This window comes from Podospora anserina, chromosome 2 (assembly GCF_000226545.1).
Source record: "Podospora anserina S mat+ genomic DNA chromosome 2, supercontig 2".
Lineage (NCBI taxonomy): Eukaryota > Fungi > Ascomycota > Sordariomycetes > Sordariales > Podosporaceae > Podospora > Podospora anserina.
This window is the reverse complement of record NW_001914858.1, coordinates 2,856,933-2,881,915: the sequence shown is the minus strand read 5'-3', so window position 1 is coordinate 2,881,915 and position 24,983 is coordinate 2,856,933. Positions and strand designations below refer to the sequence as shown.

Below are 24,983 nucleotides of genomic sequence, written 5' to 3'. Positions count from 1 at the left end.
GATCAAAGACTTTGTCGTGCGTTTCCGTGCTTATTTGTCCTACTAATTTTCTGCCACCTCTAAACGGTCCTTCTCTGCTATCTCTATCTCTTCGGAGCTCATATTGCTAGAGGCCAACCTAGTCTCAGATGAAACCAAGCCACCTTCAGTATCCCCGGGATCCCGCCCAAGTTGCATCTCTTCACGCAAAACGTCAAGACAAATTAGAGTACAGTGAGTTCTCATATCCTCATAGACGCTGCAAATTATTAGCAAGGCAACATAATCATAAAAACGACGGGAAAGTTCCAGACACTCACACTTGTCTCCTACTTGATCCAGGAACATAGATGGCATTGCCTAGGTTGTACGGCAGTGAATACAGTTGGTTTCGAGCATCCCAATCCTCGACTAAACAATAGAAGTTAGCACAGGATAATCACCATGTTAGATGGCACCTACCTGGCTCTGAAACTGGAAAGTGGAGCTCGTAATTCTCAATGTGCGCTTTACCACTCAGATTATGCCGAGGGGCTCGCCAGTTGCCCGTATCGTGCTCATTGTGTCGGTGAAATGAGCATGCATCAAAAATGAAAGCCTCTCCCGACTTCCTGTCCACCGCGGTATTACCATCCCAGCAGTCCCCGTGAATCAGGCTGGGTTTCAGCACTCTACCGTCTGATTGAAGTGGCAGTAGAAGACGAGGAACCACTTAGTCGAGAACCAGACGGGAAACAATGTCGAACTCGGGCCATTGAAAGACGGGCGATGCCAAGCTGGTGATGTGTCCTAGGTGACGGCGGAAAACGACACACCATGAATCATCCCACACGTCGATGACTTGAATGATTTTGGCGCGGCAGGTGGCAATATGAAAGCCGAATTTTCCAGTGGGTGAGACACAACGCAGGTGCATGTCAGCCAGGTGACTAGCCAACTTTGTCGGTTCAGCGGGCTTGAACAGGATCGCTTGTTAGCACAACTTGAAATCATCAACTCCACGATCAAGTTGTAAGTAATACAGCAATATTACTTACCTGCCGCGCTATGTGACGGAATTCCACAAGAAGAAAGTAACTCCCTTCTTCATTCGCAATCTTCCCCGGGCATATGGTTTTGGGACAAACCCAGGTGACGCGCTATGGATTGCCTTCAGGGATTCAAACTCCCCGTGACACATTTGCTTTCCGATAGAGTCAAGGTTTTGTATCACCTAAACGTAGATTTCACGGCAATTAGTTCAATTATCAGAAGAAAGGTCCACGGGCAGGACAGAGAATTACCTTGAGAAAGTAGTCCTCCAATGTCGCATCAGGGAGCTTCACAGTCAGTTTGCCTGTTTTCCCCCAAAGAGACTTGCCGAACTGCTGAGATTCCACAAGGGCCGACCGGGAATTGGGTGTGCTGCATTGAGATCAGTATTTACAAATGCTGCGAGCATGTTGTCGTTGCGAACAAACCTCTGAGGGCTTTTTCGTCGACTTCAGAGTTACCCTGAGCCATCGGGAGAGGAATAGTGTCAGGAGGAGTCTGCCCCATCATGGATCGAGTAACTTCAATCTTGATACTGGGAGTGCAATATACCAGCATCTCCGTCGATATATCGAGTAAGCGCTGATATCTTTCCGCCCTGCGAACCTGAATTGCTTGGAATGTTGTTGGCGGGGTAAGCTTTCACTGAACCTGAACTATGCCAGTTTGTTGGCCCAGATTGAGCCAAAAGAGAAAGAGCGCCTTTGGTTCCTGACGCAAGGCCTGTTGGTGATGTGGGATGCTCTGTTAGTCCGCGAAACAGGACATGTTTAGCCTATCTTCTTGACTAGGTATGGAAGGATTGACAACTGCTGCCACCAGCTACTTAGGATATGGAGCGAAGGACTTAGCCGCACAGTCCACACCAAGATGATTCAGGGGCAAAGTAAACAGTTGCCATGGGCAATTCAGCATGTGGATCTCCAGCGGAGCAGGAGTTAAAAACATACAACACCAGGGATTCCCCAGTGGTCACCCACCTGAGTACTGGTCTGGCCGTCAGTTGTTTGACTAGGGGAGAGCGGACGGGATCCCGTATTTTCAACTGCGTATGGTCGTATGTGAAAGGAGGTCATGGAGATTACTGTTATATTGCTCGCAAGTATTAAGACCGATATTTTGCACTTTAAGAGTATGGTGGGAAAGCAATGCATCGATTCCGGACCTAACAAAAGTCTCCCAGGGATGCCTATCTGCATGCCTGTTTTTTCATTCCGGGAATGAGCTTCGAGAACAAGAGCAGGAAGACACATCGGCCCCTCACACGTGGTCCACCTCCAATACACAAATTAACCCACGCTTCAGGATAAAGTATTTCCTGCAGCGGGACGTCGCGGAGGCCAGCCGGGCGTTGCGCATGCTTGTGCGACGTGGGTTGTCTTCTTCCTACCCGATGTTGGTCAGACATAGACCTTTCCATTTGGTCATCAATTGAACTGCCGACGTCGCCGCCTAAATACAATTAATCTACAAACAAAGTAACAACGCTGATCAAGATTACAGTGCCTTATCAGCAATAGGCCTTGCCCATGTGGGAAAGATATTGGCAGCATGAGGGGGCAAAACATGTCCTCGTCAATAAAGCCCACATGCACCCGCATTCTCCGACACGTCTGAGAGGGCGAAGTGGTTCGAACTTTAGACTTTCCACCCTCTTTCACGACTCGGTTTTGTTTACATCACTTCTTCACCGACAAAGATGCTTCTTAGAGCAACCGCTTTGGCCCTGGGCGCGACCCTAACGGGTCACCTCGCCTCCGCCCAGCCCCCCGGTATCGTCATCCCCCCCATGATGCGCTTCGCCTGCTCCCAGCTCGTCGTCGACCGAATCGACCCCCTTGTCAACCCCGGCTCTGTCCCCTCCCCCCATCTCCACCAAATTGTTGGTGGCAACTCCTTCCGCCCAGATATGACTCACCCTAACCACGATCTGGTCTCGAACTCAACCTGCACAAGCTGCACCTTCACCGAGGATCTCTCCAACTACTGGACTGCAGTGCTGTTCTTCCGTGCCCGAAACGGCACCTACAAACGCGTGCCACAACACCAAGAAGAAGGGCTCCGTGGCAATGGCGGTATTACAGTCTACTATATCCCGTCAACTACCATCACCACTCCGGGCACGGTCAAGGCTTTCAAGCCCGGCTTCAGAATGCTAGTGGGCGATGCCGCCAAGAAGGAGGGTCCAGACGCAGGGCCGGCGCCGGTCAAGGTGTGCCATAGGTGTATGCCCGAGTCGGGGGACAATAGAAACCTCAACTGCGCGTCGCCAGATACGGAGAAGCTTCCCAGCAAGCCCTGTGTGGGAGGGATCCGATCGGTGATTACTTTCCCAACATGCTGGGATGGTGTTAATCTCGATAGCCCGGATCATATGAGCCATGTTGCTTATGCAAAAGGTGCTGGGGCGTACGATGTTGGTCCGACTGGCAATTGTCCTGACACACATCCGGTGGTGATTCCTCAGGTTATGTATGAGGTTAGGTGGAGGGTATGTGTTCGATCCGGAATGCGGCATTTTCTGAGTTACTGACTTGTTGCTTGCAGACCGACCTCTTCAGCGATCCTGACCTCTGGCCGGAGGACGGATCCCAGCCGTTTGTCTGGTCCACCGGAGACGAAAAGGGTTTCTCCCAGCATGGTGACTACGTGTTCGGATGGAAAGATGACGCTTTACAGCGTGCTATGGATGCCCGATGTACCATGGATGTTTGTGATGTTTTGGAGACGCAGACTCCAGAGGAGGCGGTCAAGTGTACCGTGCCGCCGCGTGTTGATGAGGATTATGAGGGGTGTAAGTTTTCACCTGATCCAAGACTTAGATTTGGTGACAAATTGTGCTGACACAGAAATGTAGGGTTGACGAGTTTACCTGGGGAGGTGTTGTAGCAATGATGTTTGGGTCACCCGGAGAGCCACCTAGCAAGGTAACTGCAAGGTAGTTAGTAGCAAGTAGAAGTTGGTTCGAAATCATAATCGTCTCCTTAGTTGGATAGATACTCAGATACCTATCTAAGCAGGTCCATATGTGATGACCTCCAAGGTTTTCCAATGTAGCCAATCGGAATGACGGCACGTGTCTGGTGGAAGAGCAACCGCTACGCCCGAGTAAAGTACCCTCCTTTTGAAGGCTGATGAGATCAGAACACATGGAGAACCTATAGATGCTGACCGAGGTTCACAGTCTAGGTACTTGCTTGTGAAAGACAAACTGAACTATCTGAGTGAAGATCGACAACGAGAAGAGGGCCTAGACCGCTGGCTGAATTATAGGACAACAGTGGTGGCCTCCCAAGCTGCTCCAACTATCATAGTAGAGTCGCCATAGGAGGCAACTGTTAGAGCGTTATGCCCTTGAGCGTTAAATGACCCTCTACAGCCCAGCCTACTTTAAGCACTGCGCTACCATTTACAACCCTGTCCTGGGATCATGAGTTTCCCCTCTCCCTGCCCTAGAGCCCAGAGTATACGCAACCACAAGTTACCTCTATAGTACTTCAAAGCTATAAAGAGGTCTCGATGTGATTCTTTACATGGAGAACCATCGTACACCTTGTAGAGTATCTGCGACTGAACACTGCTGTCTGCTTCTGCATTTCAATGCCAGTATTGCAAAGGTCTAATGCACAAATCTGTCAAAACAAGGAACAGGGTCGTATCGCACACCCTCTCGTGGTCTAAAAGGGTAGTCTGAACCCGGCAAGTTAAGAAATAGACATCATTATCGTTGGAACCTAAACAACCCTCGGGAATACCACCGTCAGCATGTGATGAGACATCAGATCATGTACACCGCAACAAAACAAACAAGAGACTTACTTCATAAGAATTCTCCTGCTATTTGGAATGCTTTGTCTTCAAAGCTAGATGTTTCTTTTTGGTTAGTTGAAAGGATAGGTCATGTTGCAATTTGACGAGGTGATGTTGTCATCAAGATATCAATGTCTGACCGGGTCCATGATGAGAACATAACAGAGGGAGAGCCGCTACAATAGCCCCCCAATAAACCTGCCTAGTAGATGGATAGACTCCAGCTCTTTCTGTAATACCAAAAGCACTGCATTTGTTTGCGGGGGTTGTTACATCGTCATCTCTCTCCTCGTTTGCCAAGCTACAGTCATGCATTGCATGTGTTATAGCAGGCTGTCATTAACCCGCCACGATGCTCTCTCATGGCCGAAAGGTTGGCTGATGAAGCACCCGGAGGCTTGGTCTGCGTGTTAAAGTGTCTCGAGTCACAATCACATAAAAAGTGAGGACACATGAGTAGCACCCTACCAAGGTTGCCACTACTCTCGGCATTCACATGAAGACATCGCCAGATCAAATGAAAGCTTCGCCGTTGCATGCCTCGGCGGACATGTCTTCCTTTGACAAACGAGCTGTCGCGTATGGACCTCTCAATGTATTATCCCGGTGTCTGTCCAAGCCCCTGATTCGCTCAGCGTCAACTGCCCCGACCCGGATGTAACCCCTTCAACAGACATTCATGCGCGGCACCACTTACAAACAGTTGGAAGCAGACCTGACCCCGGTTTGCTCTAGTTTCCCCGCAAAACGCTAGGGAAGCTTTGCGGGGAGGATCGTCACCTCGAAGGAATCCGGGGTAAGCGCGCTGATCTGGGGACTGGTCCGTTAGATGCAACCATGCCTGATGGGTGTTGGGGGGGGGGGGGGGTAGATCGAGCAACTCCCGAAGCTAACAGGCGGATCTGAGTGAATGCAACGGACACAGCCGGCTTGCAGTAGTAATTCCTTGCCATTCGTCCCAACAGGGTGAGATATGTCCAGCTAGTGTTCCTTGATTGGGGGCAGGGGCTTCATCGGTAGAATATGCGAGGCCTCATAGTCATCCCCGTGTACCGCCGAGCTCACTTTGAGAGAGAGATGAGGTACATGTAGGGTGGAAAACGGGATGAATAGTCTAAAAGCAACATGGAAATGAAAACCAGAGAAGTATAAATAACAGCCTCTCCCCCTTGCTCTGGACAGACTTCTCTCTCATCATCAGCATCAGCCACTCAAGCATCCAACTCCACCTTCTCAAGAAATAAAACCACACAGCCACTTCCAAACCACCAACCAACCGCCAAAATGCAATTCTCCACACTCCTCGTCTCTGCCCTCGCCGCTGTTGCCACCGCCAGCCCATCCCTCCGCCGCCGCCAGGCTGACTGCCCCGAGGTCGACGCCGTCCCCGCCTGTGGTGTATGTTCTCACCCCAATTTCCCTTTTCTCTCACCTCATAGCTAACAGCCCCTCCAGCTCCCATGCATCTACACCGCCGCCGCTGATCTCGGCTGCCCCGACAACACCGACTACGCCTGCATGTGTGGCCAGTGGGACGCCCTCCGCTCCAACGCCGCCGGCTGCGTCATCTCCAGCTGCGGTCTCCTCAACGCCATGACTGTCCTCAACGCCGTCCAGGCTGTCTGCGATGCCTGTGTTGCTTAGGTAATGGCAGTGATACCTGGTGGCTGATGACGAGAAAGTCCAACGGGTGGGAACTGGGTGACGATCAATACTTTCAACAAGATGATGGGGTCACGGAGGATTTGGGATCAAGAAAGTTGTACATAGGGAATTCCAAGTTCTGCCAGTTCTGAGAGGTTGTTTGCCTTGAATGATGTTGTGATTTGTGATTGATGATGGTGATTAGTGGACCGTGCACTCAGGGGGTCGAGATAGGGGTTTTCTCTTTGTTATTGTCTACCTATCGACAACTCCTTTACCTCTGCCCAGACGCTCTAATTCTTAGCACGGCATGTAGACGCCACCATAAGATCCTCCCTCGAAACAATCGTCGACCTCAAACTCCACCATCTCTTTGCAGTCTTGTCCACCATTCGCATGTCATACTTGCTGATCATCTGCGACATGATAACCTTCGCAGCAGCGGCAGCATAGAATCTTCCTGGGCTGTTCATATCTATCAGCCATGTACTTCTCTTCCACCAACAACAGGAGAAGGTCTTACCAAGCCTCCTTCCCGGTCCCAAACATAAGCCACTTGTGGTCTGTATCCACCAGCTTCGACGGAGTATCCTGTTTTGCCAGTCCTTCTTGGTCCATCTTCGAAAGGGACTCCAACACCTCTGGAGGAGCAAATCTGAAACCGCCGAATTGCTCTGGGTTTGGGTAGTACTCTGGGATCTTGTTGATAGCGATCAGGGGTGTGCAAGCCCAGTCGCCGCGGTTGAGATGGGTGCCGTCTGAGAAGGTGTGAGATTCGACGGCGTAGCGGCGGGTGCTTGCTGTTTGGCGCGTAATGTTAGTTAGTCTTGTCACAAAAAGAACAAAAGAGAAATGGTAGCATACAGGCTTCAGTGGGGGTCAGACGGGCTGATTCCTTTATAAAGCTGTCTAGCAGTGGGAGTCCTTGGGCAGTGTGCTCAAAGTTGAGGTAGTGGTTGTCAATGCCCTGGCGGAGAGGCTCTAGATATTCCGGATGGAGGCAGAGATCTTGGAGGGCGATTGTGATGGCCTGGTCATGGACATCAGTTAAGATACTGCGGCGTGTGAGGTCAAAGGAAGAGAACCTACTCCGGCAACTGCATGAATGAAGCCGAACCAGATTGCCATAGTCTCGTGGACAAGCCGCTGCGGAGTGAGAACTCTCCCCTGAGGGAGGGATTCCATGATCCATTGCATGCAATCAGCCTATGGTGATGGTTAACGTAAAGACTTTGCGATATGAAGAATAGCTTGGGGAGTCGATTAACATGTTGTGGTACAGGTATCCCTTTTTTGGCCAGCTCCTGCAGACGCTGTGCTGCAATGGGTGTCTAGATGTCGTAGACAACATGTTGAGCATTGAGCCAAGGACGAAGCGCTCTGCTTGCAAGTCTAGCCATGCAGCTTAGCGGGTATCTATATGGCTTGAAATAGAAGGTGTTCACCTATGGAGCCATCCATCCAGGCAAAAGACGAATGAGTTCGGCCCCAAGGAACACCGCTCGATGTATTGCTTGGCTGCCTGGATGAAAGGTTCGTTTCGAGCTGGGAGTCTATTAGCCATTTGATGGGGCGTGAAGTTGCATCTTGTTAAGAGTGGGCATAAGGTACCTGATACCTTTCCGAAGATAACTTCTGCATTGGAAAGCACGGTGAGTCTAAGAATGAGGGGGTATATGGGTGCGAGATGGAACCCTGGATTTCAAACGGTTAGCATCATGGTCGACTTTGGCACTATAGTCCGATGTCTCAGTGCTTCATGGTACCCACCATTCTCAAGCTTCTTGAGAGAAAGAAGACTATCCAACTCCTCACACACGAGCTTGCGGATGGATGGCACGATATTTGTAAATTGCTCGTCAAGCAGACACGGACAGCTCTGACAAAGCCACCACCCTCATTGCCACCTTTAGTCCCTTCCTTGTCGAGCCAGTTGAAGTTGTGCATGGTGAATCTGGGCTGCAGAAGTTGTCTTGATGCTGCATAGAGAGAAAATACCGAGTCCGGAACCGCCAGGAATTCTTTAATGTGGCCAGGTGAAGAGACAGACATGTAGCGGGACTCGGGTGTCAAGACTTCGTAACCTTTGCTTTTAGCCTATACCGCAAAAACGCAAAGTTAGATTCATGGAGCTTTTTTTCAGAGTTCCGGGTATGGTGTTGTGACTATACAAGCACTTACCATGGTGAATCCATCTTGGATGATATCCCTTCCTCTCACCAGAAACCTCCATGCCTTCAGTCGCTTGTGGATAACCTTTCCAAGAGTGGTGAACACTCGTATGAAGAGACCAACCGCAATGATGGCTGGTATTAGCCTCTTCGTCGAATAAGCGAGGTTGTATTGGGATTTCCAGGATTCCGGTTGAGGTTTAGCGACGAGGCTAAGAAGAGAGACCTCGAACAAGGAGTCTTTGACGACCATACTGCAAAGAATGACAAAATGCTACTCCAAAGGAGTTCGAGATGACAAGCGAAGTGAAATACCTACCTTGGAGAAGGAGAAGTTAAAAGGAGAAGATTGGAAACGGTATCCGCTGGTGTTTCGCCTGTGAGGGCAAACCCTTTTTATCTTGGGAAGCTGAATCTGACGAGCTGCTGGGCTACGTATCTCTTGGCACACTGCGCAGTGCTGCTAGGGCCAGGAACCTGATCTCAAAAAGGATAACTTCAATGATGCTAGCACTGCTACATCCCCTCAGATGTCACGCCATGCTGTGATTGATGCTTGAATCTGCTGGTCCTTACCGGGGTCGGAAACAATGGTAGACCCACTGCCAGTCAACCTCGAGTACAGGCCTTTAGCTGTTCATAGTGTGGACCCAGAGGTCGATAGCGCAATCTTCGAGGTAAGAAGCCTTCTAGTTGACAGTTTCCGGATAACACGGATGTGCACGCCGTCGCAAGACTATGTGATACATACCAAGCCGGCCCCCACCTTTCCTCCCTTGGCAGCGAGTTGCCCACCTAAAGTGGAGTTTGTCATATTCTGTAGCCGTAACAGATAGTTTTACTCTGGGCACAAGGCTTATTTGGCTTTTGTCACGATACGTGATCAGCTGATAAATGGGCCTCATACGGTCCTGAGCTTTTCTTGTCGTTCTTCGTGATGATGGGAGGTGCTTTGCGATGGTATGGAGCTGGACATTTCACATTCCAGGAGAGAACTGGAATACGGCTCCAAGTATATTGCGACAGGCTTGCTGACAACATACACCCTTACTAACAAAAGCCTGAACATGTCGCGCGAGCTACCTACTGGGATGCCGTTATTTTGCTTGTTTCCAAGTAAAACAATCACATACGACCATATGCAGCTGAAAATACGGGATCCCGTCCGCTCTCCCCTAGTCAAGCAGCTGACAGCCAGACTAGTACTCAGGTGGGTGACCACTGGGGAATCCCTGGTGTTGTATGTTTTTGGACTCCGTTTTGCACCATAAGGCTCCGCTGAGCCCCTGAACCCCTTTTGTAGCTACAACCAGACTCTGGTTGCCAGAGAGACGCATCATAGGCCTGCATCTTTGGCCAGCCTTAGGCTTACAGGTGGCTTCGATAGAAGAAAGCCTAGTAAATTGAATGCTAAATTGGTAGTTTAGTTGTGGTGTAATAACTCGAAGACTTGCAAAGCTCTGTACGAACCTGCCAACATGTTGCACATTGTCCTTCTGCCGCGGTTGTCCGGTGCCAAGGGTGGTCAGGGTTGGCCCCCAACAGCTATAACAGCTCCTACCATCTGACACGCTCATTTACGAATCACTGGGCGAAGGCCACATTATGACCTTGTTGGTCTTGACGTTTCAGTCAGACTCGGCAGATATGGGCTGTAGTGGTCCATTGGTCAGATCGGACTAACCCAACAAGGCCAAGCAAAATGTTACACACACAGCCCCCGTCTGCGCCTTCAGAATGCATGAACAACTATTTTTGTGTTTGTACTTCCAAACTGTCGATTAAGCACATGTTGTGCCTGTAAATGGGGATCAAGAATCATTTTGCATTCGATACTTTTCACCATTCTGACAAGCTTCTTTATCACACAAAACTGCCTAGTAACGTAATCTTTGCCCTACTCATTACTTCACACCATGACTGCTATCTCCAGCTCCTGCAGGTCAGGATTAGTTCGAGCCGCCCTCCTCGGACTTGGAATTTTTCAACTTCACGGCTTGGTAGAGGGCCAAGAAATATCCGACTCACCTCCACCAGACAAATTTGTGCGCCGAGGATTTGCAAGAGGTGTGTGTTCCTTCATCCTTCACGACGCCCTTCGAATCCATACAGGAGCTCGCTAACGCTAAACAGTGGCACTCATCGGGGACTACCTCTACATTGAGGGCGGAGAAGTCTCCCAGCAGGTCGGTGACCAAAACCAGCAGGGATCCCGATCAAACTACATGAACTCAACCCTTTCCATCGACATGTCCAAGTCCTGGGACGCCAAAACCGTTCCAATAAGAATCATTGATAACAAAATTTCCGGAAAACCTCCGGCCAGATCGCGGCCTGCATTCTGGACCAACCAACAGGATGGATCATTTTATGTCTGGGGCGGTATGGTCTCCTACAGAAAAGACCGCGTCATGCCAAAGTTTCCCGAGCTCTACAAGTTCGTGACAGATGGCTCCGGGGGAGGAAAATGGTCAATCGAGACACCGTCAAACCCAGACTTTCTCCGGACGGTGTACCTGACAGAATTGGCAGCTTCTGCCGCGACGGATGAAACAGCTTTTATATTCGGCGGCCTGGCAGGCGAGTGGACCGACCTGACTGTGGGGTGGGGCAGGACAGAAATCGCCACAGGCGCCCTGGCGTTCAACATGAAGACCAAAACTTTTGAAAAACTTGGATACGAAGAAACATTGGTGGGCGCGGTAGCCGAGCACATCCCGCAGTTCAACTTTGGCACCAAGAAGCGGGGTGTTATCTTGATCATGGGAGGGTACATTCCCGAGAAGCGGGTAGATGGAAACAGTGCAATTGATTACAGCTCGGTCTCGAGCCACTTGTTTGATAACATTACTATTTTCGATCCAGAGACAAGACAGATGCACTATCAGACCACCACAGGTCCTACACCCCCAGGTCCCAGGCGGGAGTTTTGCCTGGCAGGCTTTGCTACCAAAGAAGGTGGTTATGACATGTAAGTGACACTACACCACCAACACAAGAGGTCTTTCCTGACAAAGCGACCTACATGTAGTCTTCTCTTCGGAGGAGAAAGCAAAAGGGAGCCAGGAATCGACTTCCGTTACGAAGACGCATGGATCCTCAGCCTGCCAGGCTTCGTCTGGACCAAGGCCCCCAACATGCCCACCCAGCGAAGAGCAGACCATCACTGCACCCCAGCGGGAAAACGTCAAGTCATCAGTGTAGGCGGGACAGCCCCGGGGTGGCGAGAGCCAGATCCGGCCCCGCAAGGTCTCATGGTATTCGACATGCCGAGCATGACGTGGCGGTTCAATTACGATGCCGACGCGGGCGATTATGAGTCCCCTCAAGTCATCAAGGACTGGTACAAGAATGGGTTAGCTTTCCTCTTTCAGTCCGACAACAAGGACGTATACTAATCCAGACCCAGATCCCTAAGCAACGTCAAGTGGTCCACTCCAATACTCCAACAAGTCTTCGCCCCAGGCTCCTTCGGCATCCCTAACCCAGACTCACCTGACCCCAACAGCCAATCCTCAGGACAAGGTCACTCTATCGGCGCCATAGTAGGGGGCGTACTAGGGGGACTCGCAGGCCTATTAGCTCTAATTGCCGTAGGCATCTGGTACTTCTTCTATCGGCCTCTGAAGCAAAAACAAAAGCTGCCCCAGACAGGCTCACAAGAGGCTCTCGCCGCAGGCGACAAGTATCTGTACACCAGGACGCCTGTGAACATACCTCTTCAAGAGGCAGAGGCTGGGTGGAAACCAGCTGAGGTCGCTTCCAATCATGGGTATGCCGAGTTGTCAGTGTTTTCGCCCGGCTTGGGCCCTTCACCGAGCGTGAGCCCAGGTCCACCGCAATACAGCTTTCGACCGGCAGGGCCACAGTCGCCTATGGAAATGGATGGGTATAGTGAGAGACGGTGATTGTCCTGTTGCACAGTAATACCGGATGGAGGATTCTGTGCATAGACACACCAAGATAATGAAGAAGAGTTAGATGGATGGCTGGACTTTTGTCAGGCGCATATAACCCTTTTTGGTGATCAGTGACAATGCTCGATTGCTCTCTGTCCATCTCATGTCTATCATACAAGCGTCTTGCACCCCTCACACCACCCCAACTTAAGCACACTCCTTCCAGTCAACAAGAGCATCCTCTCCAACCTTCTCCTTGATAATCCTCTCCGACAAATCGAACAATGCAGTCCCCAACTTCTCATCCGAAGCCTGCGCCGACTCCTTCCCCGGCGTATCAGGATCATTAAAGTACCACCCATTCATATTCTCCTCCTCAATCTTAGGACTCGTCAACGCCCACAACGCACTATAAGAACCCTGCTCCACATCCCTCCCAAACGCCAACATCGCCCACGTCAGCAACTTGCCCGTAATCCCCGGATATGCATCCTTCCACTGCTGCTGCATCGCAGTATTGACCGCCCCAGGATGCACCGAAACAGCAATAATCCCATCTCCATTCTCCTTAATCACCTTCCCGGCAAGCCCATACTTTGCAAACAAAATCAGGGCAAGCTTCGTCCTCGCATACAACTCCGTCGGCCCCAAATTCTCATCATTGATCTCCTCCAAACTGGCAAAATGCACATTCTTCGGCGCCCCCCTATGCATCTCGCTCGCCTCAAATACCACCCTCGGCTTTCCCCCAAGCACCTTGTCCGTCTTGCGCAGCAAAGGCCAAAGCTGATTCACCGCGTAAAAGTGCCCCAGAAAGTTCACCCCAAAGTGCCTGTCAATCCCATCGGCATCAAGCCCATACTGATTAGTGTTGATCCCCGCCGACAAAACCAAGTAATCCAACCGATTGAGCGAGTTTCGAAGGTCGGAGAAGACCTCTCTGACTTCCTTGAGCGAGCCGAGGTCGCAGCCCTTCCACTCGACTTGCGCATTCGGCGACTCCGACTTGATGGTGGAGATGGCGTCGTCGCCTTGCTCTTCTTTGCGGTTGACCATAATCACTCTGCAGCCGGCGTTGGCGAGGGCGCGGGAGACTTCGAAACCAATTCCGAGGGCGCCGCCAGTGACGATGGCGACTTTGCCGTCCAGGTTGGAGGGGTGGACGGGGGTTGGGCCGAGGCCGGTGGTGGATTGGAGGACGGATTGCATGTTCGTCGTTGTTTCTGTTTTCTGTTATTATCTCGTAGAGGTGATTGCTGTGGGGTGTTGTAAGATGTGTGATGTCGTTAGGGTCAATAAGGACAGATGGTGTTGATGGTTAAGTTGAGATGAGATGAGATGAAAATGCAAGGACCCAAAACCGTTCAAGGAAGTCCCATATATCTCCTTCAGGCACCACCTCCACCAAAAACGCATTATCATCGTGACGTTATCAAGTCGTTCAAACAGTCAATTACGCTGGAGAGTTTGCCCCGGTCATGACATCACCACTTCCCGAAAAGGCAAGAGCGGTTGAACGTCAGATGTGGGGCCGGGAGTGGATATCGCCGTGCCGCTCCGCTCCGGGCCGTGGTCCGGCTTACTTCCGTTGTTTCACTCCGGCTTCCGATGGCACTCGTTGTGTTCCAGGGAGAAGCGTGCATGGCTGCAAAACAAAAATTCAATTCACAACGCATCTATCACCAAAATCTATTTTTCGGCTTCCGCTCCTCAACCTCCTCCTCCTGCTGTGTCTCCCCCTCTGTCACAGCAGATTCACCCTCCTGTTCCTCTCCTTCTGCGGTCTGTCCCAACGTTAGCACACACACTATCATCACATCGAGAAAACAAAAAAACCAACATACCTCACCCAGCTTCGTCTCCCCCTCACTCGCAGTCTTATCTTCCTCTTCCTTCACGTCGGACTTAACATCGGAGACGGCGGCATATTCGGGCTGCTCAACGGTCTCGGAACCGACTGGCTCCTGGGAGGCAGGTTCAGAAGATGCCATCTTGTCGAAGGTCTCGGCGTATTGTTGTTGCTGCGTGAAATCTGTCTTGCGAGTCTACCTGGCGGTGATAGTGGTTGTGGTGGATTCGAGCTGGGATTGCTGGCGCCGAGGGGGCTATTTGAAGTTGAGGAACTTGTAGTTGCACCAGGAGGAGGGCCTCTCGATTGTGGCGCCGCCGCCGGTTGCGATGGTGCAGGTGCATGTTTCTCTGGAGTCGTCCAGTGGTGCAACATGTCGACGTGGTGCATTTTGAGCCTGTGTTTATCGTCGAACGTCAAGAATTATGGACGAGTTTCGGGTACCTGAGTTGTGGTAAGGCGTCTGTCCTTCTCAAACACCATACCTGTGGATTATGGACATTCGTGTTCTTTTAAAGATGCACAGTGGAACGGCGAAGGCTTGGATGAAATCATGGCGGTCGATCTAGCTTCCCTCCCCCACCGTTTCTCCAAGCCTTCTGGAGGATTGACGTTAAAAGTGGGGCACAACACAACCACATCGAACCATTCATCGATGCGATCACTCGCCGTCGGAACCGAGCGATTACAGGTTTTTTTTGCCCTATCTAGTGTGGCTGACCATTACCTTCCCCCTGTTGGCCGCGCGTTATTTCCATTCTGGTACCAATCTGTTCAACTCCAGGGGCCGCGTATCTCGTTACCCGATGTGACAGCCATGCACCCAACACAGCATAAGGCATTTATGATCACACAAAGTTGGCGGCTGTCACTCTACTGACTCCCCTAGTTCCTGCAACTTCTTGCGATCCCGATCTTTGGCCTTTTCCGAGACATGAGGATTTGTAAGTGCCGCTTTGAGGCCCCGAACACTTCGTGATATCAGTGGCCAGCGTGCATCAAGCAGAACGATGGGACTTACACGTTACCCCTGTCCTTGCCGTCGATGCTACTGTCATCAACCGTCGATGACATGCTGGCCGAAGGAGCGCTGGTTTCAAGATCACCGCTGGACGAACTTCGTGTTTTCCTGCTGCCGTATGTTTGGGATGCTCGAAATGTTCTCGATGATGTGTCCGGAATTGATTCCTCGGAAGAGGCCTTCTTTTTGCCACTTGTTGTTGCGGAAGTTGGATCTGTTTCGAACGATTCACCGAATTCCTGTTCCAAGATCTCTCGGTCCCGTTGTTTGGCCCTCTCCGACACACGGGGATTGCTGATAGCAGCCCGAAGGCCGCGCTCACGGTTCCCAGGGTCAGTCATAATATTGGTGTTTGTGGTGTGTTGGGACTCGAGACTGTTGGCAGAAGGTCTGCGTCAAATCCCTCCTCTTGCAATTTTATATGTGTACATGAGTGCTAACTCATAATGACATCGTGTTGAGGACAAGCTCGTGCACTGACAATCAGATGACGTACGCCTCCTGCCGTGCAGCCCACGCCAAAACGCCAGTTTGCCCATGCATTCTTTGTCATCCAAACTTACAAACCGAATGGCCAGGTCTCATCAAATTCGACTGTCGTATGGGGCTGGTGCACCTCGAGTGCCCCGACATGCTTGGTCTCATCGAACCAGATAAAACCATCCAACTGTTCAGGCAAAACAGCATGGGAGTAATGCGACTGCCTCTCGGTGCCAGGAGCGTAAATGACTCCAACAAACCTCTCCAACCGTTTTTCCATGAGCGCCTTTATCAGCTCCTCGTTGCAATGACCAACTCGCAGGTCCAGAACAAAGTTCTTGACAGCTGTGGCGTGCATTAACTGTTCGTAGCTGTTTGGCAGACCAGGTCGTACCTTCATGACTTGCATATCTCCATCCCACTTGCGAGCAGCAGCGACTGTTCCGGTGTTGGTCAAACAACCTATGGTAAGGGCCTGATCTCCGTAGGCCTCTTTGCAGAGTTGCCCGATATTGAGTTCATCGTTCGACCAGCCCATACTGGTGGCACGCGCATCGCCAATGTGGCTGTTATGCGCCCAGACAATGGCCTTGGACGGCGTGCTCCTCGATCGGTGCTTGATGATTCGGTTCAAGGTTTCAAACATGTGTTTATCTCTCAGATTCCATGACTCGTCGCGGCCGTAGAACATCGCTTTGTAATATTGTTCCGCATCTAATACTCCGGTTAGCTTCAGCGTGACAGTCGTCTTGACGTTCCTCATACCTTTGACCAACCTCGCATTCTGCTCCCCAGAATGAAACTCCTCCCCATCCCAAATCATGCTCTCGTACTCAACCCTCTTCCTCAGCAAGCTATTCAAAATCTGCATCACATCCTTCTCACATCCCTTAAACCCAGCCGCAAGCGCCTCCAGCCCATACTCGTGCGGCTCCTCCGCCCACATCATCATTCTCTCGTACCTTTTTCGTGCCACCTTTGCCATCTCGGGATCAATTTTGTCAAGGTAATCTACCACAGCTTGCATCGACTTGCCCAGTGAATACAAATCCAACCCGTAAAACCCCACTGCCTCAGTCTTGCTGTCCTTCCCTTCATTCCACTCCTTCAACCATTTGGTAAAGTTCTGAAACTCGACATTCCGCCACATCCAAGTGGGAAAGCGCTGAAAGGGCTTCTCGCTGTCTTGGGTGAGGGAGGGAGCGGATGGGGAGCGAGGGCGGACATGTTTGTCGATGGCTTCGGCGTCGGGCCAGTCGGCTTCTACGGCGACAATGTTGAAGCCGTAGTGTTGGATAAAGTACTTTGTGAGTTCGGCGCGGGCTTGGTAGAATTCCGAGGTGCCGTGGGTGGAGTCGCCGATTAGGATTATTTTGGTGTCGTTGTGGGCAAAGGGGGCGAAGAAGTCGGTGAGGGTTGAAGAGGATTGTGAGATGGGTGGGACGGGTGTGAGGTGCCGGCGGAGAAGCTCTACGGTGTGATTTTCAGGGGGGGGGGCCAGGGGTTGTGGCTTAGTGGTCATTTTGGACGAGTGTCTCGTGAAACGGGTTTGAGGAGACAGGTTTCGAGCTTGAATACTCGCATACGAAGTAGAAGGCCTCAACATACAAGGTCTTCTGGACAATGGTTTCATGGTGCAGGATTGATGTTATTCACTTCGCAGTCCTCGGCATATTTCTTTCTATAACCCACATCGCCACCGAAGTGCTCACCGTGAAGCTCCCAATGAAATTAGCCATATTTCTTCCGTGAGCACATGATGACGGAGGGCAACAAGAGGGCAGATGCAGATTACAGCACGAGGGTTGGGGTTCGCCTCTGATAGAAGTGACTTTTAACTTTATGAAACGAGACCAATGAGATTTCAGCTTTTCCCTTCAGGCGCACGTCCACACACACCATACTTTGCTCAGTCTTGGTCGGGGCCATCCTTAAAATCTGGACTCAGCTTCTTCTCAGCTTCAACTTTTCTTCTCCTTGACCAACAACAGTAACCCATCAACGGTTCAAGTTATCAACACAAGTCACTTTTCGCCAATTCGCTTCTTATCACAAGTTCACTTTCCGCCATTCCAGTAGTTACAACCGACTGAGTCGGTCGTTTATAAACTCCTCTTCCCATCTTCAACAATCCCAGCCGCAATGATGAGCAAGTTCTTCCAGCGTGGTGTTCGGACCACTCATTGTGGTAAGCAAAGTACGCTTTCGCTATAGAAACATTCTCTAACATCTTGATGCAATCTATATAGTTCTATTCCGACACCACCACGGCTGTTCCCGTGCGAGCTCTCCACTGTAACGCCTACTCCTTTCGAAAACCAGATTCCGTGCTGCTCATCTCATCAGCGTTTACAGTGGTGCAACAGCTAGTATAGCTAGCACGTACTTTGGTTTTTATGCATTTTTCGCCGATGCTGCTTGGAAGGAGACTTTGTCAGCGGATTGGAACGATTAGAAGATGTCCACCATCTTATGGCGGTCATAGTTGGACATATCACTCCAGTCTAAAACGAACCCGATCAACCATTGTTTCCTCATTTTTAGCACTCCTCTACAAGGTCAGGTTCGCCCTTTTTTCACCAATACTCAGTCTTGCATTAGTGTTATCTGAATGAAGGAGGCTGGCCTGCAGATTGTTTGAGCATAGGGCTGGGGGGATGATCGGGGAGGATATTGCTATTAGCTTCATTCATGGTTTCAGGGAATGATGCTTAGGGAGTTTTCATGATTAGATATAGCGAAATACACAGCGCGGTGGCGGCTTGTCTATGATGCGGACATTGGCATTGTGTGCCTTCCTGTATGTGGTGCAAAATGGAAGGAGGGTCACTGCACACCGCTAGCAAAGGCGGCCATCAGGTGTGACCTGGCGAAATGTCTCGCCCAGAAGTGGAGAAGAAGGCAGTCAAAAGTCGAGCCTGAAGGTCGCCAACACCTGCCCAATACCACGGCCCGGCCTGACACTTAGACACGCACGAATTGCTTTTCCGGCCCACGCCAGCCGCCTTCCGAGCCCATGTCGCTGCTGCACGAAGGGGACGCCACCTTCGAACCCGTCGACGGTGCGTCGAGCCCCTCTGCCCTGCCACTGGTCAGCCGGAAGCCCTAATCAATCCCGGCGGGGTTGAAGATGACGCTGGCTGCATGTTCAAGCAATAGGAGGCGTCGAAGGTGTGTGTGGGCGAGTGGGCGGCCATCAAATTTGCAATTATTTTTGTTGCAAAAAGTCTTGGGAGGGGGGCGGATGTCTTCTCCATACAATTCTCGTTTCCCGGCCAGGTTTCCCCGCGTTTTAATCCTGCGTGGTCGTAGCTCGCGGTGTGTGTCTTCCCTCAGGAGATCTACCATGGTAGGTTTCTCCGTCTGACAAAAACCGCATCGACTGTTGCCTTTTGTTTTACTCCATACCGACAAGTTCCAAGAATCTCTAAACCCCTAAACCCCGTTGATGTCCGCGGAGTCCACCGCTCTAGACATAAGCTGCCTAGCGACGTGCCCTAGACAGCCCCACTCCCAAGCACAAAACGCGCGATCCGACGGACTTTGGTCAGTGATCCAAACAGCCGCTCTCCGGAGATGGCCCCGCCACCAACGACCTACCAACCCATCCAGCCCGCTTCTGTCAAACGAGAGAGGGACGGAGTTTTCTCCGGCCCACGTTCAGGGCCGTCGTCGATCTTCAGCGGGGGGAGCCGCCGGCAGACGAAACGCCTCAAGGCCGTCACCCAGGCCTGCCACACGTGTCGGCGTTTCAAAGCTAGAGTAAGCAACCTCCGTTATCACCGGGTACTTAAACAGCAGTGATCTGACCTTTGCTTCTTCTGCCGGCTCCAGTGTGATGGCGCGCGTCCGAGATGCGGAGGATGCGCTTCCAAGGACAAACCTTGCGGCTACGAGGGAGAGGAGGGCCAGTCCCTTCAGGCGGCTAAGCAAGCGCGCCTCGAAGCGCTTGAGAAACTGATGAGAGCGCTGCAGTACAAGTCCAGCGAGGAGGCCGAAGAGCTGCTACAGCGCATCCGTACCGGAGATGATCCCGCCGTCGTCCTCGGCGGTACCGATAGCGGCGGCGAATCTCAAAGCCCTCCGGCAGCCGTCGCTCCAAGCGTGACGGAATCTGGCTCTGGCTCCAGCAACAGCAGGCTGTCCGGCCCCGTCACTTCCATTGCCGGCTCTCGGACAGGTTCCGTGGATTCATGGGCGCCGACATCTTCCCCCTCGACGTTGGTGGCTTTATCCGTGTCAGCAAGGCTACACGACCCGGTGAACTTGTATCTCGCTGCCCTCCCCAGTGCAAAAACAATGTGGGCTGGTGTCCAGAGCTTCTACAGCTCGAGCGGCAAACTGTTTCATGTCTTCACAGTCGAACAGGTCAATCAGCATCATAGGGCAGTGTTCGGTTTGGACAACCGCCCCAAGCTTGACGAACGGGTCTCTATTGGCTGCCTCGCCATCGTCGCAGCCATCGGTGTCCAATACAACCCCAATGAGTTCGAAAAAGGGACAGATGAACTTCTCTATTCTGCTGCTCGCCTGTTGTACACGGATGTCCTCGAGTTTGGGCCCTTGCTGGCCATCAAAGTCTGCACCTTGCTTGCCATGTACAATATCAACAACAAGGGGACTGTTGCTCTGGCATACATCGAGACAGGACTTACCATGTGCCACCGACAAAGCGACACTGCTGGAGTCTGCAACGCCGACCAGTTGACCGAGCAGGAATGGGTTGAGTTCAGAAAAACTTGGAGGACTTTGATGTTCTTCAACAGCTGGCTTGCCTCTACCCTTGGCTACATCTCCGGCGCTGATGACTCGGCTTTTGAGAAAGTGGTGCCAGTAAGACCATGGCCCCGGTCCCCTATTTGCCGAATTCGCCATGCTGATGTAAAAAACAGCTTGCAGAGAACGAAGTCGACATTTACACAAAGGAACTTGGGGAGAGTAGGTCATCTATGCTTCCCACGACCATGATCCTGCCGCTTTACTGACAAGCCTCAGGGATTCAAACCGAAATGACCAAGATATCCTTACTCAAGGCAGGAATCTTGAAGAATCGTCTGGCTTACAAAGACATCACCACCGGCGGTATGGATGGTATCATCAAGCAGCTTGAGGACTGGCACGGAAAGCTCCCATCCGATATGCAACTGACAAACCTAGGCAACTTCAACATCTCACCGCATGCCCGTTGGTCCATTTACCATATTCATCTACTCTACCTTGGTGCTTTCATACTGGTCTATCGCAGGCTAGCTGCCCAGACGATTCGGTCTATCAAGGCAGGGGACGAGAGTCTCCTAGACACCAATAATTCCACTGTTATCAAGCTGGTCAAATTGGGTGTGGAGGCAGGCAGGGACTCCGCTCGGATCCTTGGGCTCCTCTACGCTGATAGAGGCATTTTCAAGCGCTGCTGGCTGGTCATGTAAGTCATTAGCTGGTCGACAATTATTTTCCTGCTTGTCATCATGCTGACCACCTGTCCCCACAGCTTCCAAACCCACACATCATGTGTCGTTATCCTGCACTCGGCCGCCCAGAAGATGCTTCATAAGCATCCCGAGTTATCGTGGACTGAGGACATGAACAGGGCCCGAGGCTGCCTCGATGTCCTTCGCTACTGCGGAACCATTGATCCCGTCGCCCTGCGCTTCCTTATCAGATTGTCCAGTATTTACGAAAAGCTCCTGGAATTCGGTGAAACATGCCGATCTGACAGACAACGGATTGAGGACTGGGTTCCTCCGCCACCCGACCTTGTGGAAGACCCTGCAGCCACCCCGGAGCCGGAGGTGTCCAGCAATACCTCTGAACACCCCAGCGCCCCGTCGGAAAAGTGGGAGTATCTGCTCCGCATCCCCAAGGACGCCGACCCTGACCTGGCCAAGCTATCCGTCTCACTTCTCTACGCGCTTTGCCGGCCCTGGGGAGACCCTAACGCTCGCGGTACCGCCGAGCCCACCACCGTCACGCAGCCGTGCAAATCCGAGATGCTCGAGCGAGGTTTACCTTCGGAGAAACCCAACTTCTTCTCTAGCGATGTTGACTGGAGCCGCGAGGGGGCATCGGCTCCCTTCCGATGGGACACAAGAAGCATGGGTATTTGCGGCATCAACAACAAGGTCACGTCCAAGATTGTTCCGCCCAAGATGGGGCCAGAGGTGATGTTTTTGGGAAGCGAGGAGCCGAACGGGTGGTCACCGGCACATGATGTGGAGATTTATGAGGATGAATGAGAGAGGAGACAGAAAGAGAGCATTCAGAGAGGGCATTGCTTTTTTTTTTTTTTTGCATAACCAGCGGAGTTGGAGCAGACTTTATTGGAGAAGAGCTTTGTTGCAGACGAAGGGTTGCATGGTTTTGGAGCTCAGGAGTTTCATTTGTCATTCATTTAGTTTATGACTGATTTTCGAGCATGCGTACACGACATCTGCGTTTTATTCAATTCATCATCAACAACGCCCATTTTTGGTACCACTCATCAATCATCCACTGGCCTCTCCGAAGGCGTCACCCCAGCTTTGATGTTGAACCTCCTCCCTCCTGGGAACCTCCCGGCCTTTTGTCTGATATCCCTCAACATCTCGGCTTGTTTGTCGTAGGAACAAAACCCGGCGACGATCCAGCAGAATATTTTCCACCTCCACTCGCCGTACCAGCCCCATTCTGGCGGGTACTCGAGGTTTCTCATGCCGGCGTATTCAAAGTATCGGGGGTAAAAGCCGCTTTCGTCCCAGTCTACCAGCCACAGTTTTGACGTCCCCGACTCGACGATGATATTCCTCGGGGCGAGGTCGTGGTGTGTAAACACCAACTCCTGCCCTCTCGCGTCCTGCTCCACCATCTCACAACTCTCTCTGTGCTCAGCCAGTGTTTTTCTCCTCTCCCGGCCATAACTCTGAAACCCGCACCAGAAATTGACGATTTGTCCCACCACCGCGGCAGAGGCATGCGATGGCACGCCGTAAAACTCCTCCAGCCAGAAACTCCTGCATATCCCTGTCCCCAACGAGCCAGCCGTTGGTCGGGTCATCCTTCTCATTCTTTGGACTATTGTTCGCAGTTGGACGGCTAGTCGGATGGTGGTGAAGAGGGATAAGTCCGGCCAGCAACTTTCTAATGTCACGCCTTGTATCCGTGTCATTATGCACTCATAGGTGCCATCCTTTGCTTTGATGACGCGCTTCAACTCTGGGACTCGGATGCCCAGCGCGTGGGCTTGTAGTATCGCTACTTCGACATCTTTCGCGTGTGATAGCGTGGTGTAGAACTTGGTGATGTATCGGGAAGTGAGAAGCAGTGTGTTATTCTCTATCGTGTCCGACTCGCGATGTTGGCGGGCTTTGGCGATGTATCGTGCCAGGTCCCTGTCGGACAAGATATCCACCGGGTCTTTTGAGTCGCATTCTTGTTCCGTTTCTGGCGGTGATGGCATCATTTTGTGTCTAATGCTGGTACGCAGGGGGTGTTGCTGACGTGGAGGAGGTAGCTAGAGTGGATTGTGGGCGGGTATGGCGGATCGGATGAAAAAGGGAGAAACAAACGGTGAGGTTGGATTTGTGAGATTGAGTGAGTTTACTACCTACCTACAACGCAAGCGAGACGCTGTGAGCGTGGGATATGGACGATGGACCAGTGAGGTGTGAGTGTCACCACACCAAAAACCACCCACACCAACGATGCAGGGAGTGCTTTAATTGGACCCACATTGGTGGACTTGGCCAATCAAAGGGGGAAAGCTTGCTGCGGTTGAGAGGCTTGGCTTTGGGCTGCTGCGGGTTGGGTGAGGTTTAGGACCTTCGCACGGGATTTATATGTGTATGAGGGGATGATGGTGATCATAGCCATACTGCTTCACATCACAGACAATTCCGGTTGGCATTTGTAAGTGTCCTACAACATGGCGTTAACCGCATTACTTGCTCTCTCTCCCACCCATGATTGAATGCCACTCGCATTCGCGTTGTTACCGATATCAACGTCAATGCGTCATACCTGATATGGGCTCGGTCCTATGTGGGAATTCAAGCTGTAATAAAGGATTGAATCGACTGTTAGAGAGAAAATGAAAACAAGTCCGTTGGGTGGGAGCGGACTCCCATAAATACACGTGGAAAGGGAAACCTTTACGGACAACCGGCCTCTGGAAAGGCCTCCGGGACAGCCACATCCCTAGACTCTTCGTATTGCCCTGTCCATCAAACCTTCAAACTACCCAGGCCATCGGCCTATAGCAATACCCAACTTGCCAACCTCACAACAATGTGTCTTGCGGTGAGGACTACGATTTGGGCGAATGTGTGTCACGAGGATGGAATGCGGCCAAGAGTACTTACCACTCTCTGTTCTGGACAGCATAGGCCAGCGGCAGCTTGTAAGCTTTTTCTGAGCTTTCTGTGGCGCGAGGCTCGCCGTGACGACAACTCATAAACATCCGTTCCCAGGTTGCTGATTGCGAGCCCTACTGCGTGCGTGACTTGCAGGAAGTGGACCTACTGGACCAAGTCTCAAACTGAATCTTCGCACTGGGAAACTCTGTCACCTGGGGAACGTGTATAAAGAGATCACATACACCAGGTGCTGAAAGCCCTCTCCCCTCTCAGTCTTGCTCCCCGCTATCACCAACAGAACCAGTCCGCATCTAGGTATCATTCTTGATCTCCATTCCACCCTCCTCCCCCACCGTTCACAATGAAGACTCTCACTCCCGACAACTCCCTAAGTCAATCTGGCAAGTCTTCATTCTCTAAAAGCAGCTCTTTGCATACCTCTAATATCACCCTAGAAACAAACGAAAGTGACAGCCCTGCATGGCAACCAGTCAGCCAGGTAGGAAGTCTCCAGAGAAACATTCTGTCGACTCAGCCTACTCGCCAAAACCTGGAATGGAAACAAAGCCCGGGCGCCGAGTTCGTCTATCACATCGAACAAACCGTCAACGAAGAAAGCAACTGGCGCACAACATGGATCCTCGAAACAAATGAAACCAGAGCCCCAAGTTGGCCCACAATATGGGTGTCACCCAACAACTACCCACCCCGCCGCCCCATCTACCACCAGCGCCAATTGGTCATATCCAGATCCTCTCAGCCATTCCCTGG

General features: G+C 51.6%; 12 protein-coding genes across 12 annotated transcripts, besides 2 other annotated features; 5 read left to right on the top strand and 7 right to left on the bottom strand.

Moving 5' to 3' along the window:
• Positions 1-42: 42 nt before the first annotated feature.
• On the bottom strand, positions 43-1,382 carry PODANS_2_8160 (uncharacterized protein; the record flags this gene model as incomplete). The annotated part of the gene is made up of 5 exons (XM_001911583.1): positions 43-238; positions 423-650; positions 726-934; positions 1,058-1,192; positions 1,263-1,382. Coding segments are annotated over 5 exons (888 nt in total), but the record flags the coding sequence as incomplete, so codon positions are not given.
• Positions 1,383-1,951: 569 nt separating this feature from the next.
• Positions 1,952-2,076: a sequence feature (rRNA 5S).
• A 634-nt stretch (positions 2,077-2,710) lies between these two features.
• On the top strand, positions 2,711-3,855 carry PODANS_2_8150 (uncharacterized protein; the record flags this gene model as incomplete). Its single annotated transcript, XM_001911582.1, has 2 exons — positions 2,711-3,502; positions 3,559-3,855. 2 exons carry the CDS (start codon positions 2,711-2,713, stop codon positions 3,853-3,855), a joined length of 1,089 nt encoding a protein of 362 aa, XP_001911617.1.
• A 2,250-nt stretch (positions 3,856-6,105) lies between these two features.
• Positions 6,106-6,465, top strand: PODANS_2_8145 (uncharacterized protein; the record flags this gene model as incomplete). The annotated part of the gene is made up of 2 exons (XM_001911581.1): positions 6,106-6,219; positions 6,277-6,465. The coding sequence occupies 2 exons, from the start codon at positions 6,106-6,108 to the stop codon at positions 6,463-6,465; spliced, it is 303 nt and encodes a 100-aa protein (XP_001911616.1).
• Positions 6,466-6,758: 293 nt separating this feature from the next.
• PODANS_2_8140 (uncharacterized protein) lies at positions 6,759-7,657 on the bottom strand (the record flags this gene model as incomplete). Its single annotated transcript, XM_001911580.1, has 3 exons — positions 6,759-6,930; positions 6,989-7,265; positions 7,330-7,657. 3 exons carry the CDS (start codon positions 7,655-7,657, stop codon positions 6,759-6,761), a joined length of 777 nt encoding a protein of 258 aa, XP_001911615.1.
• A 2,098-nt stretch (positions 7,658-9,755) lies between these two features.
• Positions 9,756-9,887: a sequence feature (rRNA 5S).
• An 878-nt stretch (positions 9,888-10,765) lies between these two features.
• Positions 10,766-12,034, top strand: PODANS_2_8130 (uncharacterized protein; the record flags this gene model as incomplete). The annotated part of the gene is made up of 2 exons (XM_001911579.1): positions 10,766-11,607; positions 11,668-12,034. Coding segments are annotated over 2 exons (1,209 nt in total), but the record flags the coding sequence as incomplete, so codon positions are not given.
• A 708-nt stretch (positions 12,035-12,742) lies between these two features.
• Positions 12,743-13,744, bottom strand: PODANS_2_8120 (uncharacterized protein; the record flags this gene model as incomplete). Its single annotated transcript, XM_001911578.1, has 1 exon — positions 12,743-13,744. The coding sequence occupies one exon, from the start codon at positions 13,742-13,744 to the stop codon at positions 12,743-12,745; it is 1,002 nt and encodes a 333-aa protein (XP_001911613.1).
• A 470-nt stretch (positions 13,745-14,214) lies between these two features.
• Positions 14,215-14,526, bottom strand: PODANS_2_8115 (uncharacterized protein; the record flags this gene model as incomplete). Its single annotated transcript, XM_001911577.1, has 2 exons — positions 14,215-14,319; positions 14,380-14,526. The coding sequence occupies 2 exons, from the start codon at positions 14,524-14,526 to the stop codon at positions 14,215-14,217; spliced, it is 252 nt and encodes an 83-aa protein (XP_001911612.1).
• Positions 14,527-15,252: 726 nt separating this feature from the next.
• PODANS_2_8110 (uncharacterized protein) lies at positions 15,253-15,746 on the bottom strand (the record flags this gene model as incomplete). Its single annotated transcript, XM_001911576.1, has 2 exons — positions 15,253-15,355; positions 15,406-15,746. The coding sequence occupies 2 exons, from the start codon at positions 15,744-15,746 to the stop codon at positions 15,253-15,255; spliced, it is 444 nt and encodes a 147-aa protein (XP_001911611.1).
• Positions 15,747-15,964: 218 nt separating this feature from the next.
• PODANS_2_8100 (uncharacterized protein) lies at positions 15,965-17,518 on the bottom strand (the record flags this gene model as incomplete). The annotated part of the gene is made up of 1 exon (XM_001911575.1): positions 15,965-17,518. One exon carries the CDS (start codon positions 17,516-17,518, stop codon positions 15,965-15,967), a length of 1,554 nt encoding a protein of 517 aa, XP_001911610.1.
• A 509-nt stretch (positions 17,519-18,027) lies between these two features.
• PODANS_2_8095 (uncharacterized protein) lies at positions 18,028-18,184 on the top strand (the record flags this gene model as incomplete). The annotated part of the gene is made up of 2 exons (XM_001911574.1): positions 18,028-18,073; positions 18,135-18,184. 2 exons carry the CDS (start codon positions 18,028-18,030, stop codon positions 18,182-18,184), a joined length of 96 nt encoding a protein of 31 aa, XP_001911609.1.
• A 1,277-nt stretch (positions 18,185-19,461) lies between these two features.
• On the top strand, positions 19,462-22,118 carry PODANS_2_8090 (uncharacterized protein; the record flags this gene model as incomplete). Its single annotated transcript, XM_001911573.1, has 5 exons — positions 19,462-19,671; positions 19,720-20,718; positions 20,778-20,823; positions 20,881-21,307; positions 21,374-22,118. 5 exons carry the CDS (start codon positions 19,462-19,464, stop codon positions 22,116-22,118), a joined length of 2,427 nt encoding a protein of 808 aa, XP_001911608.1.
• A 245-nt stretch (positions 22,119-22,363) lies between these two features.
• Positions 22,364-23,320, bottom strand: PODANS_2_8080 (uncharacterized protein; the record flags this gene model as incomplete). The annotated part of the gene is made up of 1 exon (XM_001911572.1): positions 22,364-23,320. The coding sequence occupies one exon, from the start codon at positions 23,318-23,320 to the stop codon at positions 22,364-22,366; it is 957 nt and encodes a 318-aa protein (XP_001911607.1).
• Between the last annotated feature and the right edge of the window lie 1,663 nt (positions 23,321-24,983).